Source organism: Dromiciops gliroides, chromosome 1 (genome assembly GCF_019393635.1).
Source record: "Dromiciops gliroides isolate mDroGli1 chromosome 1, mDroGli1.pri, whole genome shotgun sequence".
NCBI classification, from domain to species: Eukaryota; Metazoa; Chordata; class Mammalia; order Microbiotheria; family Microbiotheriidae; genus Dromiciops; species Dromiciops gliroides.
This window is the reverse complement of record NC_057861.1, coordinates 489,292,339-489,307,923: the sequence shown is the minus strand read 5'-3', so window position 1 is coordinate 489,307,923 and position 15,585 is coordinate 489,292,339. Positions and strand designations below refer to the sequence as shown.

Sequence of the window (15,585 nt, the reverse complement as noted above, 5' to 3'; positions counted from 1 at the left end):
TTTCATTTTTTTTTAGATGCATACCAAAACCTCAGGTTTGCCTGACCACTTTTGATAAATTTGGGTGTAACCAGTATGAATGTGTGCCTCGACAACTCAACTGTGACCAGATTCGGGATCCCGTTTGTGACACAGACAATGTAGAACACAACAACCTGTGCACTTTATACCAAAGAGGAAAAAATGTGTCTTACAAAGGTCCATGTCAGGTACAATTAATGGCTTTTCTTTTCTTTTTTTAAAAAATTATTTTATTAAATTTCTAACAAACATATATATTATTTCTAAGAATGAAATAAGTGTAAGCTTTTTGGAAGCAGAGGTAGAAGTACATATTTTGGGGGAACAACTATCAAACAATTGTTGAACTAGTGAGTTAGGTAATTTCATTGTATTCATCAATGAATGAATATGTTTTTAGAGGCAGCTAGGTGGTTCAGTGAATAGAGCTCTAGGTGCCTGGAGGCTGTAAGACCTGAATTCAAATTTGGTCATGGACCTTACTAGCTATGTGACCCTGGGCAAGTCACTTATCTGTCTTAGTTTCTTCAGGAGTAAAATGAGATAATATTTGTAAAGCACTTAGCACATAGTAAGTAACTAGTGGTTAATAAATGCTTAATCCCTTCCTTACCCTTTTTTTTTCCTTTTCTTTTTTTTTTTTTAGTGAGGCAATTGGGGTTAAGTGACTTGCCCAGGGTCACACAACTAGTTAAGTGTTAAGTGTCTGAGGCCGAATTTGAACTCAGGTACTCCTGACTCCAGGGCTGGTGTTCTATCCACTGCGCCACCTAGCTGCCCCCTTTCCTTACCCTTTTAAGGTTTAATTTAATGCCAAAATGTTTGTTAGCTTCTTCCTATTTCTGAAGTCATCCTTCATTTGCATCTGTATTATTGGAGTCAAGATATACTGTGTTGGCCTAAATAGCTCATACCTTAAAATGAAATCTCATCCAAAAGAAATAAAAAGATGTACACTAAAAAATAATTATGTAAAATTACAAATGTAACTTAATTAAAATATTTCTTTAATATTTGTTACTTGTGATTTTGTTTCCTTACTACAGTTATAAGTCACACTAGGGCTTTTATACAAGCCAGATCCAGGTTGAGAAGTACAGCTTATGCTCTGACAGTGCAGTACATCAGTGATGAAAATACCAGGGGTGCTTCCAAAAATAGGGCTCCCTTCATTAGGAGCCACTCATATCTGCTGCAAAATAAGGGATAAAAGAAGGATTCTTTTCTTTGGGCTGTGATCTTGACATTTAATTCTGTTACCTTATTCCTTCATCCTCTTCTGGAGTCATCACATGACCTTCAGCCAGCTATTTAGAAAGCAAGAACTAGTTTTCTATAGCATAAAGAATCCTAAGATACAAATTATAAAATAAGTAGGCAAATTACAAGTAAATGTCTTAGTTGTAGAATCTTAACTTTGGCCAACTTAAAATATCTCCCTGGTTCCACTTCCTTCCCTCTGCAACTAGCTTTTCAGGCTTTTGTCCTTGAGAAAGGTAAGGTCCTTCAATTAGGTTACACAAAATAAGCTTCAAATGGTTGACCCCCACTCAAGTTAACACCCACGAATATTGGTTCTTTCTTACACTCTAGGTGACACAGATAGTCTTTTCCAAGACCCCAGCCTAAAATGAGTGCAATTCTGATTGAATTTGTGCTTTGTTCTTATTTTGCAAACTTTCTCCCCTTCTTTTCCTATTGGTTCTTCCTAGTTAGGATTTTCACTTACACTTCCCCAGAACCTGAGTCCACTTTGTCTACCCCTCCAGAATTCTCTTTTCTGCTGGATCCATTGTCTTATATGAGTTTGCAGTTATAGAGCAACTGCATTTAAATAATATCAAAACCACAAATATTTGGGGGCATTCATCACTTAATATTCATTTTATAAATGTACATCTCAAACCATAATACATATAAAATAAGTGAACTGAATACTGCTTTTGTCTTTTTACAAAATAATTGTACTTATTGTGCACAAAGGAAAATAACTATAGTATGCTATCATTCCAGATTCAGGCACATGGTCACGTTACATTAAATAACTAGAGCTCTTTTTTCTCTAATCCCCTTAGTTTTAGCACACAAAGTCTTGACTTTTGTAACTAAATTACAGTAACATGGCAAGATCTGTGAGAAACATAAAATTAGGAGGGATTTCTGCAGGCCCAATTCAGCTGCTTAAGCAAGCTTCCCTTCTGCTGCTGTTGTAATTCTTGCATATGATTGCTTGACCTGTTTTAATGTAGAAGTATCTTGAAGCGATTTTGAAGATTAAGATTAAAATGAAAATGCCAAGCAACTGAAATGTTTCTTCTGCTCCATGTGTAAAGAAGATGCATTTCTCCAACTGTTTTATTCTCAGCAGATTACAATATACTACCAATTGCCCAATATAAGCTTGCAACACTATGAAATGAAAGTCTTTATAGTCAGAATATAGGATCATAGGATTTAGAGTTGGAAGGTATCTCAGAGATCATCTCTTGAGTTCAGCTCCAACTTTTTACATTTAAGGAGAGTGAAGCCCAAAGAGTTTAAATGACTTGCCAGAGTTCACCAGATTTTGAACACAAGTAATAAAATCACAGAATCTCACACTTGAAAGGTACCTCAGAGGTTATGTAGTCCCACATCCCTGCAAGAATACTCTTTATAACATCCCCAGAAAATGGTTAGTCTCTAGCCATTATACTTAAAATCAGCATTTTCTCCAATAGTGTATTTTAAGTCTATAAGAATTAAGAGTATTTTTTTAAATTTTGAGACTTTTATGAAAAAGGTACCTATCAATCTACTTGGAATGGATTAGATGAAGCCAATCTTGAGGCAAAAATAAAATGGATGATGACCATTGGTATTATTATCAATAATTCGATTCATAATCACACCATGCTTGGCATTTATATAGTGTTGTACAGTTGTGATATACTTAGCACTTTATTTTATTTGTTGGTTTTGGCAACCCTGTAAGGTAGTGTAAGTATTATTCCCATTTTACAGACAAGGAAACTAAGGCCCAGAAAGATAGAGTGACTTGCCAAACATCATATAGGTAGTTAATCTGCACTTGTAGAACTAGGTTTTCTGACTCTATATATGGTGCAGTGGCACTGTAATTCTTTTCCCTCCCTTCATGTGTTTAGGTCATTACATAACAATAAACATTGATCTTATATAATTTTGATTCTATGTGTCATGCTAGTTCTAGAATAGAACTGCCTTAAAACTTGATTCTGTGTTTCACAGTGACAGAGTAGACTTTTTAATTCTTAGTGATTAAAAAATATATAAATAAGGAGCAGCTAGGTGGCACAGTGGATAGAGCACCTGAGTTCAAATGTGGCCTCAGACACTTAACACTTACTAGCTGTGTGACCCTGGGCAAGTCACTTAACCCCAATTGCCTCACAAAAAAATTATATATATTTATGTTGGAACATTTATGATTTGCTCATATTATTGTAGAGAATAACTAATGAACATCAGCAAAAACACCCTAATGCAGGAAATAGCATTTTATATAAAATTTTATTAGTTATAATTGTGTATAATTATAATTTATATTAGTTATAATTACATATAAATTAGTTCACAGTAGATAAATAATCAATAGAGTCAGAGGGCAGTGAGAAAGTAATCTTCGCAGAGCAGTGCTTCCTGTCTGACCCAAATGGCTACTGTTTGGCCTACTGGTAAAATGTAGAGTCTCTCTCTGGTATTTGCCTCTGTGCCCTTTATTTTTCCCATGGAAAAAAATATATTCTCTTAGGATCCTGTTGGTACTGAAAAGAATTCTGCATAATTAAAATTAAATGCAAATCATTTTTTCTTTCAGCCCTTTTGCAAATCAGCAAAACCCGTTTGTGGACACAATGGTGAAACCTACAGTAATGTATGTGCTGCCTACTCTGATCGGGTGGCAGTGGACTACTCTGGCCCCTGTCAGGCTGTAGGAGCTCTCTCTGAGTACGGCTCTTTCACAGAGTGTGCTGCAGTCAAATGTCCTCCTCTCCCAACAACTGGATGCAAACCAGTCATCTCACCTGGTGGGTTCATGAAGGTTCATACGTGTCAGTTATTGGCAGTTCAAAATCCAGATTGTATTCCCTGCAATATTGCAGTAAGTCCCATGGACTAGATCTTTAAAATTGCCCTTCTTTCCTTTTATCTTTAATGTGACAGCTCATGTCACAGGTCATACTTATACTTCCATCACCACATAGATAGCTTTGTACAGTCTCACATAGAAGCTGATTATTGACCAAAATGTTTTCGGTTTGCTTTATTTTCGTTTGCTTCTGTTGTACAGGTGCGTGTTGTCCATTGTGTGCAGGGATGTTAAGAGTTTTATTTGACAAGGAAAAGTTGGATACAATTGCTAAGGTAAAAAAAAAAAACTCAATAAAGAAAATCGTAGAAATTTTGGAAAAGCCACATCTTATTTTCAAAACAATTTTGTAAACTCACTTTAACAATTAAGATTTTAGTTTTATAACTCAGAAAAGTAAACTTTTCATAGAACATTTAAGCCGAGGACATTAGGTACCATCTAGGCCATTTTACAGAAATGGATGCAGGTCCATTGTTAATCACTTGCTCTTTCTTCAACCATATTTGTTGATAATGAAAGGACAACATAGTACTGATTTGGGTCATTTTGATATCTGTAATTAGCAAACAGCTTGGGGTACACAATGGCCAGGACATTGTCAGGATGTGTCTCTCTCTGCTGGCAGTTTTGACCCCAGGCTAATTTACTTATATGACTTGTGACTGTTCTCACTAGGAGGAGCTGTTAGTCCAGCCAAAGCCACTTAAAATCCAGAGGGTGTTAACACTAAGCAAAGTTTATCAATTTGACATCGTTTTAGTTATGGTAATAGCATCTACTGAGGACTGCTACATCTAATAAATAAACCATCATGCTAAGGACCAAAGTCTTGATTATTGATTAATACTAGGCAGTGAATGTACAGGTAGCACAATATAGATAGATAAGAGATAGCTATGAAAGTAGTTGGATAGAGAACCATTTCTGGAGTCAGGAAGTCTCGGGTCCAAGTCTAGTCTCAGAACATTGTGACTTTGCACAAGGTAGTTAATATGTCAGTGCCCCAAGCATTACTTTAGAACAGAAGGTACAAACTATTTGCTCCTCCTCCATTAGACTGTAAGTTCCTTGAGAGCAGGAATTTCCTTTTGCCTTTCTCTGTATCTTCACTGCTTAGTATAGTGCCTGGCACATAATAGGTGCTTAACAAATGCTTGTTGATTGATTGATCTAAATAAGTGAGGGAAGTTTCTGAGCTGAGATTTCTCAACAATGATGAAATTACCAAATGGAGAAAGAATGATAGTCAATAACAATCTATTAAGTGTGGTAAGTGCGAGGGATACAAAAAATGGTAAAAGACACCTCTGCTCTCAAGGAGCTCAAAATCTAATGGGGGAGAAATATGCAAATAACTATGTACAAACAAGCCAAATATAGGATAAATTAGAAATAATCAGTAATGGGAAGGCACTGTAATTAAGAGGAATCAGGAAAGGCTTCCTGTAAAAAGTGAGATTTTAGCTGGGACTTGAAGGAAACCAGTGAAAGCAGAAGGCAGAGATGAAGAGGGAGAACATACCATGCTCATGTCCCATGAGGGGAAAGTCAGAAAAAGTGCCCAGAGTCAAGAAATGGAGTATCTTGTTCAAGGAATAGAAAGGAGGCCCATGTCATTGAATGGAAGAGTATGTAGGGGCGGGGAGGATGGGAGGAAGGTCCAAGAAGACTGGAAAGGGAGGACCAGGTTATGAGGGACTTTGAATGCCAAAAAGAGGATTTTATATTTGATCCAGGAGGTGATAGGGAGTCACTAGAGTTTATTAAGCTGGACTTGGGGGCAGCAAGGGGCGGGATAGTATGGTTAGACTTGCTTTTTAGGAAGATCATTTTCACAGATAGAAACACTCTTTAAAATTTAAAGATCACTTTACTGGGGCAGCTAGTTAGTGCAGTGGATAAAGCACCGGCCCTGGATTCAGGAGAATCTGAGTTCAAATCTGACCTCAGACCAACCTGGGCAAGTAACAACCCCCATTGCCCCACCAAAAAAAAAAAAAGATCACTTTACCTAAGCTGATTGCTATGTGGGGAAAACAGTATGGGCAAAAAGTGCTACAAGCCAGAAGTGGTGCTAGGTTTGAATCCTGAATGTTAGTTAGATATCTGTGAGCAAAATACTTAACCTCTCTCTTTTCTTATCTACAAAATATGACCATTAAGAAATACTTTTGGGGCAGCTAGGTGGCGCAGTGGATAGAGCACCAGCCCTGGAATCAGGAGTACCTGAGTTCAAATCCAGCCTCAGACACTTAACACTTACTAGCTGTGTGACCTTGGGCAAGTCACTTAACCCCAATTGCCTCACTAAAAAAAAAAATACTTTTGTTACCTACTTCAAGGTTGTTATAAAGAGGCAGTATGAATATGAGTTATTTCAGAAGTATAACCAGAAAGGTTGATGTGTATCTTTTCCATACAAACTTCATACATAAAGACTTTCCCTATGGCATATGACTGCATTAATGATCCACTTCCTATGTTTCACAGTTAGCCTGATACCTTTGCTCAAAAAACATCCACATGCCAGCATGCTGACTTTTGTTAGGAGCCCAGACAGAATAGAATAAATCTTTCAAGTTAAGCTCCCAAAAGTCCAAGAATCCCATGATTCTAGGGCTCCAAAGAGTCTTAAGTAGTTGTATTTCTTCTCCTCACAAAATGAAGCTCCCCCAAATGAGTGTCCATAGAACTAACTTATTTTTTCATCATAAAACTATTCCTCATTTAAGTTGTCTACTGTATATACAACTTTTGTTTCCAGTTATGCATAACCCTCCTTTTTCACCACTGACTCTGGGGTAAGACCCCAAAATGTGCATGCACCAATGCGCAGACCCACAGGTTTTGAATAAAATACATTTATATATAAGTCAGTTATTGTCTTCCTGTACCCCTAGTCCAAAATACAATTTCTTTCCAAGAAATTACTTTTGATAGATTTCTTCTTGATAGTTTATATGACTGGGCATATACAAAAGGGCCTCCTAATACAAGTAGCTATGAGACTGAGTTTAGTTTAGTTTAGTTTAGTTACCAGAAGGACCTCATTGTAACATAGTCTGAACTTGCAAACTAACGAAATGTATTTTTGTATGTGAACGAGTACTACAAATTAAAATTTGTCTTTTTCTAGGTAACAACCAAAAAACCCATAACTGTTCTGGAAATACTTGAAAAAATTCGCTTGCACATTTCAGTTCCACAGTGTGATGTATTTGGCTACTTAAGCATTGAATCAGAAATAGTGATTCTGATCATTCCTGTTGATCATCATCCAAAAGCATTACAGGTAAGATTTAGCATTGAGTTGTGATGAAATACACATTGCTGGGCTTCTGTTTATATTTTAAAGTTAGCATTATAATTTGTTTCTTAATTGGTAATTAAACCTTAAATTAATTAACTTGTGGTAAAGTGGGAAAAGGGGGGGCAAAAGATTCTAAGAATCATAGTTTTTAGACATTCTATAAAATTTTGCTATTGGTTAGTTATTGGAGGAATTCAGCCATATCTATATTGACATTGTCCTTATAAATTAAACAAGAATACAAAATGCAGGGGCAGCTAGATGGCACAGTGGATAGAGCACTGGCCCTGGAGTCAGGAGGACCTGAGTTCAAATCCGGCCTCAGACACTTAACACTTACTAGCTGTGTGACCCTAGGCAAGTCACTTAACCCCAATTGCCTCACTAAAAAAAAAAAAAAGAATACAAAATGCAGCCCAGGAGAAGAGTGACTCATAAACTCACCCAGGTGTGCCAGTATATCATGAATATTTTCACCAAGAACAATTTGAATGGTGGATAGAGTACTAGAAAACCACTGCACATTGGCATGAGAGCTACCAACATAGGAATCATTTTAGGATGAAAGTCTAGTCATAACTGTTTTCTAGTTAAAACAAAAGTCAAAACCAGAACCAGATTAAAAGGAAGTATAAATGAGTTCTATAATTGTATACCACTGTATAACTGTAAACCAGCCCCTTTAAACTATTGACTCTGAAAACGAGAAATGGATAAAAATAAAGACTCGTTCTTCTTCCTATTTCTTATAAAAGTTTAAACAATGGAGAACACTTGACATAATAGGAAAGTAAAAAAAGGCCAGAAACCACAGCCAACTTATACTTGTCAAAGGCACACAAGCTTTTTTGGTATACAAGCTGTGTACAAATTAATTTGCAAAACATTGTAGAGGAGAATAATAATAGACAAACCAAGTGATAGCACCTCACAAAACAGTGAAGAGCAGTAAAATGAAACTGGAAACAAGACAATAAATAAATGTGAAATAAAGCAGATTTTTCAGTCTTTCTGTAGCAACCTATATAAAAATGATATAAAAATGTGAACTATTATCACTACTACCTTATGTCACGTGCTTCTCATATTTATACATTTATCCTATTTGATCCTCTTAATGATTCTGTGACTAATGAATGTGTACCCACCACATTCAGATATGAAGTAGAAAAAACACTCAAGATGAATTTGAGAATAATTCCTCAACTAAATAAATATGTAAGGAAATATGAGCTTGAGGCAACAATTTTAAAAGCATTCAGATTAATTTTCAAGGTATCTCAAGAGGAAAAATGCAAGAGTGGAAAATACAATTTTTTAAAGTATCAGAAAAAAATTTAAAAGTTAACATGCTTGCTTTCTCATTTCTGTAAATTTTGAAAATTGCACATGTATAAAGGATATCATTGACTAACATATGAAAAGGGAATAGTCAGGATTCTGCAGATGATTGGATGAAAAATGAAATAAAAGTATTTATTTAATGCTGGGTTACAAATACAAAAGGAACCCAGCTCCTGCCATCAAGGAGCTTACTTACAGTCTAACAGGAGAAGACAGATACAGAGGGCGAGGAGTGGTAACCAGGAAGGAGTGTTTTAATTTGAGAAGTCACTGGGAGGGTGAGTAGAACCATAGGACAGTTGACTAACACACCGTTTCCAGCTACAATGGAAATATTGATTAAATTATGATCCCATAGCTAGAAGGGGCAGCAGCCAGGCAGCAAGCCTATATATTGAGGAGTAGAATTCAGAGAAAGGTGGGAAACTTTATAAATTGATGAAGAATGAAATAAGAAAAACAAGGAGAACAATACACATAAATACTACAATTATGCATGTGAAAACAACATGAAAAGGCAGCTGAACTCTGATTATTTGTCATGACTAATCTCTGCCTGGAGAATAGATGATCAAACACCTCTTTCCCCTCAGTAGAGAGATGATTGATCCAGGGGTTTGGTCTTTCCATACACATATCTTGTATAGAGTTTGCAAATATACGAAATGAGCTGGACCCAAAAATGAAAAGGAAGAAATTAGGCTATGTCAGAGATGTCACATTCAAATGAGGCCTGCAGAACTCCTGGTGTGGGGCCAGATTAGGTTAAAATGTAATTGGGAAATGTTTAACAAAATAAATAAAAATACAACATTGTTGTAGTACAGTTGTGTCCTACTCTTTGAAACCCCATGGACCATAGCATACCAGGCCCTTCTGCCCTCCACTGCCTCTTGTAATGATTGGAATGACGCCACCTGCTGGAGACTTACTGTAGAAGAGTTCCGCCCATGAAGCGAAGGTCTTTGAGGGCAAGACCAGGAGTCTTTTCTTTGGTGTCAGGAAGTGACGCAGGCTAGTGGGAGGAAGAAGAAAGAGACTGGCGCTCGGTCTCACTCTTTCCTGGGGACTCTGGCGGAGAAGGGAGCTAGAAACGTGCTCTCCCTTTAATAGATAGATGAATGTAGGCCTTTCTCTCTCTTTACCAAATTCTTATTCTCCTTAATAAATGCCTAAAAGTCTAACTCTTGCTAAAGCTTATAATTTATTGGCGACCACTCATTAGATATTTTAGACAGACTAGCTAGAATTTTAGCCCTTAACACTCTCAAAGTCTTTCCAAACTCATTTTTGTTGTTTTCATGATACTGTCTAGCCACCTCATCCTCTGCTGTCCCCTTCTCCTTTGCCTTCAGTCTTTCCCAGCATCAGAATCTTTTCCATTGAGTCTTGTCTTCTCATTAAAAGGCCAAAGAATTTATGTTTCAGCATACAATATAGAACATGTTAATTTATGGTTTTCTAAATCAACTTGTGGCCAGAGGAATCACCATCTATTTGAGTTGGACACTACTGGGCTAGATCACATTTAAGAAGTTTGGCAGTGCTTTTAACAATTCTAAACTACACACACACACACACATATTATATACATATACACATACACACTGTGAGATTTAAAATTGGATACTAGAGCATTAACCTCCCCTATTTAGCCTTTCCCTTCTTTATCTCCCAGACTAGTAAATGGAAGAAGCTTCTGATCTCTAGTTAGAGCTTTTATTGTTTGGAAATTACAAGGTGATGTTGATTAGAGGGATAGGAAAGCAGAAATACAAAACAAATAGTCTTAAGTCTAAGTTTAGTCTATATTCCGTATAAAACTCACCAAAACCCAAGGCCACTTTTGAGAGGGAGAGCCGCATCAAGCACGTGCTGTTATGGCGGGCCGGGCCGAGTCCAATCTCCGTCAGCGTCTCTGTGTGCCACACCAGTCATCGGACCAGGAGAGCAGGCAAAAGACCTCACTTCCGTTCTCTCCTTGCCTTTTAAGCTCGCACCCCGGAAGTAGAGTGCCTAGCAGGCGGAGGTGAAGTACACGGCACGGTCTCCTCCCCAAAAGGGTGGTCCTTTAAAAAACTGGCATCTTTTCGTATTCACTAACCGACTGCTAAAAACTTTTTTACCACAACACACATATATATATACGTACATACACACACACACACACATATATATCTATATATATAATATTCCCAGAAATTCTATATCGCTATGACTTAAATTTCATGACTATTACCTCCAGGATCAAATATAAAATCCTTTGCTTGACTTTTAAAGCCCTTTATGATCTGAACTTGGACCCTTCCTGTTTTTCCAGTCTGCTTACATTACTCCACATACTCTGCCATCCAAGAACACTGTCTTTTCCCTTTCACAAGACACTCCCACCTCTCTACTCCAGGCATTTTCACTGGCTTTTTCCTGTGCATGAAATCGTCTTCCTCTAGTTTCTGCCTCCTAGCTTTCCTTCAAGTCTTAGCTAAAATTGCACATTTGGAAAAGTCATAGAATAATTGAAATCATTGCTTGATAAATGTCACAGATCCATCAATATAATGAACTTCATGCATGGTAGGAGCATTCCCTATTTATCTAGCTTAAGCTAGTTTCCCTTTAAGGAGGCAGGGAGATTCTTTTTTTTTTAAATAATAAACATTTTTATTTAAAGTTTTGAATTCCAAATTTTATCCCTTCTTCCCTCCCTCCCCTCCCCCCATCTGAGGGCAGTAAGCAATCAGATATAGGTTATCCATGTGCAATTACATAAAACATTACCATATTAGTAATTTTGTATAAGACTTGAATAAAGAAAAAAATGAAAGAGAGTAAAAAGTAGCATGCTTCAGTCTGAGTTCAATCAATACCAGTTCTTTCTTTGGAAGTGGACAGTATGCTTCATCATTAGTCCTTTGGGATTGTCTTAGATCATTGTATTGCTGAGAATAGTTAAGTCATTCACAGTTCTTCATCAAGCAATATTGCTGTCACTATACACAGTGTTCTCCTGGTTCTGCTTACTTCACTATACATCAGTTCATACAAGTTTTTCCAGTCCTTTCTGAAAGCATCCTGCTTGTTATTTCTTATAGCACAATAATATTACATCACAATCATATATCACAGCTTGTATAGCCATTTCCCAATTGATGGACATTAGACAGGGAGATTCTTGGGATCATTAGATTGGCTTTCTTGCCACAGGATGCCTGAAAGGTCCAGCTTATAGGGAGTTGTCAGAGATCTTAGCAGAACCCCCAGTGCCTTGTAGGGACATTTTTCTGACTTACTGTGGCTTGTTGGTGTGGAAATGCAGAAGCAAAAGGGAATAGCTATTCTATCTAAGTTCTATTTGTATCCTTAGCAATGGCATCCTTTTTATTTTTGTTATTAGCATTATTGCATTTCATGGTCTACATGTGTCTCATTGCATTCTTTTTTTTGTTTGTTTGTTTTTTTTGGTGGGGCAATTGGGGTTAAGTGACTTGCCCAGGGTCACACAGCTAGTAAGTGTTAAGTGTCTGAGGCCGGATTTGAACTCAGGTACTCCTGAATCCAGGGCTGGTGCTCTATCCACTGCGCCACCTAGCTGCCCCCTCATTGCATTCTAACCAACAGTCTTCTGAATCCCTGTAATGGCCTGAATTAAGCCTAACTCAGAATATTTGGTTGGTTGGCAGAATTTGTACGTAATGACTTTGTGGTTAAATTCCTTGTTGAAGAAGAAGATGGGTAATATGGAAAAAATGGAACCTCAGGTGATTGGATGAGCAGTCACAGGACTGGTATCCAGTGGCTCTAGTGTTAAGGGTATATGATGGGGTGTCCAGTCAATGTGACTAGAGGGAAGCACCCACTGACTCAATAGGATTAGTGCAGTGGATATTGAAAGGAGTATGACAGGGAAAGTAAACATGTCCAGTATAAGAAGAACGAAGTTAAATTGTCCTTGAATGTTAGGCAGTTAGAGGCAGAGGTCAATGAAGTTTTGATCTTTAAGATAACTTGAACACAGAGGAATGGCTTCCTCTATTAAGAGGACAGGTGAACAGGCCAGGATTTTACATGCCCAGGTCTCTCAGGCTTTAATGTCCTTTACAAACACTCCATGACAATGCCAGAGGCTAATGCTTCTAGTACCAACCCCAATATTTTGCCATCTCCTGCTAGCCTGAGGACTTAGCTCTTTAAGAATGCTCTTTTTTAGGGCAGCTAGATGGCGCAGTGGATAGAGCACTGGCCCTGGATTTAGGAGTACCTGAATTCAAATCTGACCTCAGACACTTAACACTTACTAGCTGTGTGACCCTGGGCAAGTCACTTATTGCCTCACCAAAAAATAAATAAATAAATACAATAAAATAAAATGCTCTTTTTCCTGGTTCATCGGTGACTGTGTTTGTTGTAAGAAGTATATGCACCTGGACCTCAGCAGCCATTAATCCGGTAATAGCAAGTCCTTCCAGTTGTGAGTGGCATAACTGGTGTATGAGAAAGCCTTGGGGGACAGGGGAAAAAGTTTTTCATTTATGCTGATTCCTGGGTAGTAGCCACAGGTCTAGAGAAAACTGAACTGGAAAATTAAAGGTTCTCGGCTTTGGGGTTAGAACCAATGAATGAATTTTGCTGTTGATGCTCTTATGAAAACAGCAGAGAATGGATGTGGGAGCCATTAAACTATCTGTGTCCCAGTGGATATGGAACCGTATGATTTCCTTAACTAAGGACAATGTAGGTGCTTTTGATCAATAATGCCTCTTATGCTAATTGAAATATATACCTTTGAAGCCTTATCCAGAATATGCTTGTTTCTAAATTTGGCAGGATCAATTTAAAACTTCCCTGACCTAATGTGATTGTACTTTTTCACGATCTTATTTTTTTTCCTTCTCTTCCCAGATCGAGGCTTGCAATAAAGAAGCAGAAAAGATTGAGTCACTGATCAATTCTGATAGCCCAACTCTGGCATCACATGTTCCACTTTCAGCACTTATCATCTCCCGGGTGCAAGTTTCAAGTAGCCTTCCATCTGCTAGCACAAAAATTCTGCCTCTCAATTGTCCCTTTTTCCTCAGCCTTGTACTTGCCTTAGTCGTTTTGTATTGCACATAACTGCTTACAAAATGTGCAAAATGAATCCTCCGTGATAGGTTTCTTTATTGTAAAAGACATTCAGGACTGATAGCGTTTATTATGGCAATCACCAAGTTAAAAGCACATGTCACTTCAATAATTTACCACACAGTATTTTTCTTTTTTTAAGTAATATTTTTCATTATCAAATCTTTTACATTTTTTACACTTATGAGATAGAAAATGGGTCTTCAAAATAACATTTTAAAAACTAGATCTTTGACATTTCATTACTACATGAACTTGATCTGAAATTTGCTTAGAGATGTGCTCTACCATTGGGAAAATCAGTCTATCTGGTGAATGGGAAGCTGTTACCCACCTTAAGGATGGTTTGGGGTTTTTTTTGTTTTGCTTTATAAAAGGATTCACTTCATGGAAGGATTCCTTGCTGGGTTCCTTTAATAGGAAAGTTCCCCCAGTGTTTTTCAGTATTTGTTTACATATCAGCTACTTGAACCAGAAGCTTAGATACAAAGAAATATAGTGTTACTAAAGTCACTGCCAACAGAAATGAAAATGAAATATTTCTGAAATGATCATGTTAAGTCAGTGGAAAATGTGAGACTCTAAAAAAATTCAATTGACAGCTATACAAGAACATATCTATTAATTTAATAACAAGATACCCTTCTATAGTTAAGTGTCTCATTATATCCTATAGCTAGGTATGTCACTGACATGTTTCTGACTTTTGTGAAAGGGAAGTCCTGTAAAGTACATAAAAGTAAGATTTTTTTTAAGCAATAAAGAAAGCATCCTGCCTCATGCAATTTCATATGACTCAAACCTAATTTGGGTGGAACAGTCAACTGAACCGACAGGGTTTTTAAACGTCAGTCTTAAAACAAACTGCTGCTACTTAAATAATTGCCAAAAAGTGAAGTAATTAATTTTTTGTGTAAATAATACATGATCCTTATATTCCTTATATTTTATTATGAAGAAAACTAATAGCCATGTTTTTTAAGATGACAATCACAAATGTTTATCCGGTACTTTTTTTTCCATGAAGATGCATTCTGTCTTTATAGTATGTCCACTGTAGATACTATGTGTTATGCCTTATTCTTGTTGCAAAATTTTTAAAAATTGTTTTTATATATAAACATATATGTATAGATGTTATTCTAAATATTAAAATGTCTTGCATGTTGTTTATTGAATTTTACACTTTATATGTTTAAATATCTGAAATAAGCTATACAATTTAATACTTATTTTATGCACCTGAATTTAGATTCCACATGAAGTATTTTTTTTCAGTATTAGCCAACTATTGAAGAATATATGGACATAATTATTTTTTTGCCAAAATGATGTTTAAAGTAGGCACTTTGGGAATATCCATATGCTAATGTAGCATGTTTGTGTAACACTTGCTCTTGTCTGTATAAATGTCTTCAATGCAATGTACTAGGCAGCTTTTCTATTTTAATAAAACAATTTTTATTTTCTCATGTGTATGAATAACTGGAAAATCTTATATAAATTCTTGAAATCTAAAGAATCTAAATCATTAAAATAATCAGAAGTGAACAAAAGTACTTTTCCCCGGAGGAAAAGGTCCTCATATGATATCAAAGTTTTTGGAAATTACCCTGGTTCTTAATAGATGAGTTAAGGCCAAGTGTCTGATTTAGAAAGCAGTGTTTCAACATTT

At 36.7% G+C, this 15,585-nt stretch overlaps 1 protein-coding gene across 2 annotated transcripts in view; it reads left to right on the top strand.

Annotated features, from left to right (window-relative positions):
- Positions 1 to 15,340, top strand: part of RECK (reversion inducing cysteine rich protein with kazal motifs) — a 78,557-nt gene extending 63,217 nt beyond the window's left edge. For both annotated transcript variants that reach the window (XM_043975560.1, XM_043975561.1), the window contains 5 exons: positions 17 to 209; positions 3,860 to 4,070; positions 4,334 to 4,407; positions 7,272 to 7,427; positions 13,689 to 15,340. In XM_043975560.1, coding sequence (XP_043831495.1) covers positions 17 to 209; positions 3,860 to 4,070; positions 4,334 to 4,407; positions 7,272 to 7,427; positions 13,689 to 13,901 — 847 coding nt within the window. In that variant the 3' untranslated portion in view covers positions 13,902 to 15,340. The remainder of the gene's footprint in view (positions 1 to 16; positions 210 to 3,859; positions 4,071 to 4,333; positions 4,408 to 7,271; positions 7,428 to 13,688) is intronic.
- The last annotated feature ends 245 nt before the right edge of the window (positions 15,341 to 15,585 follow it).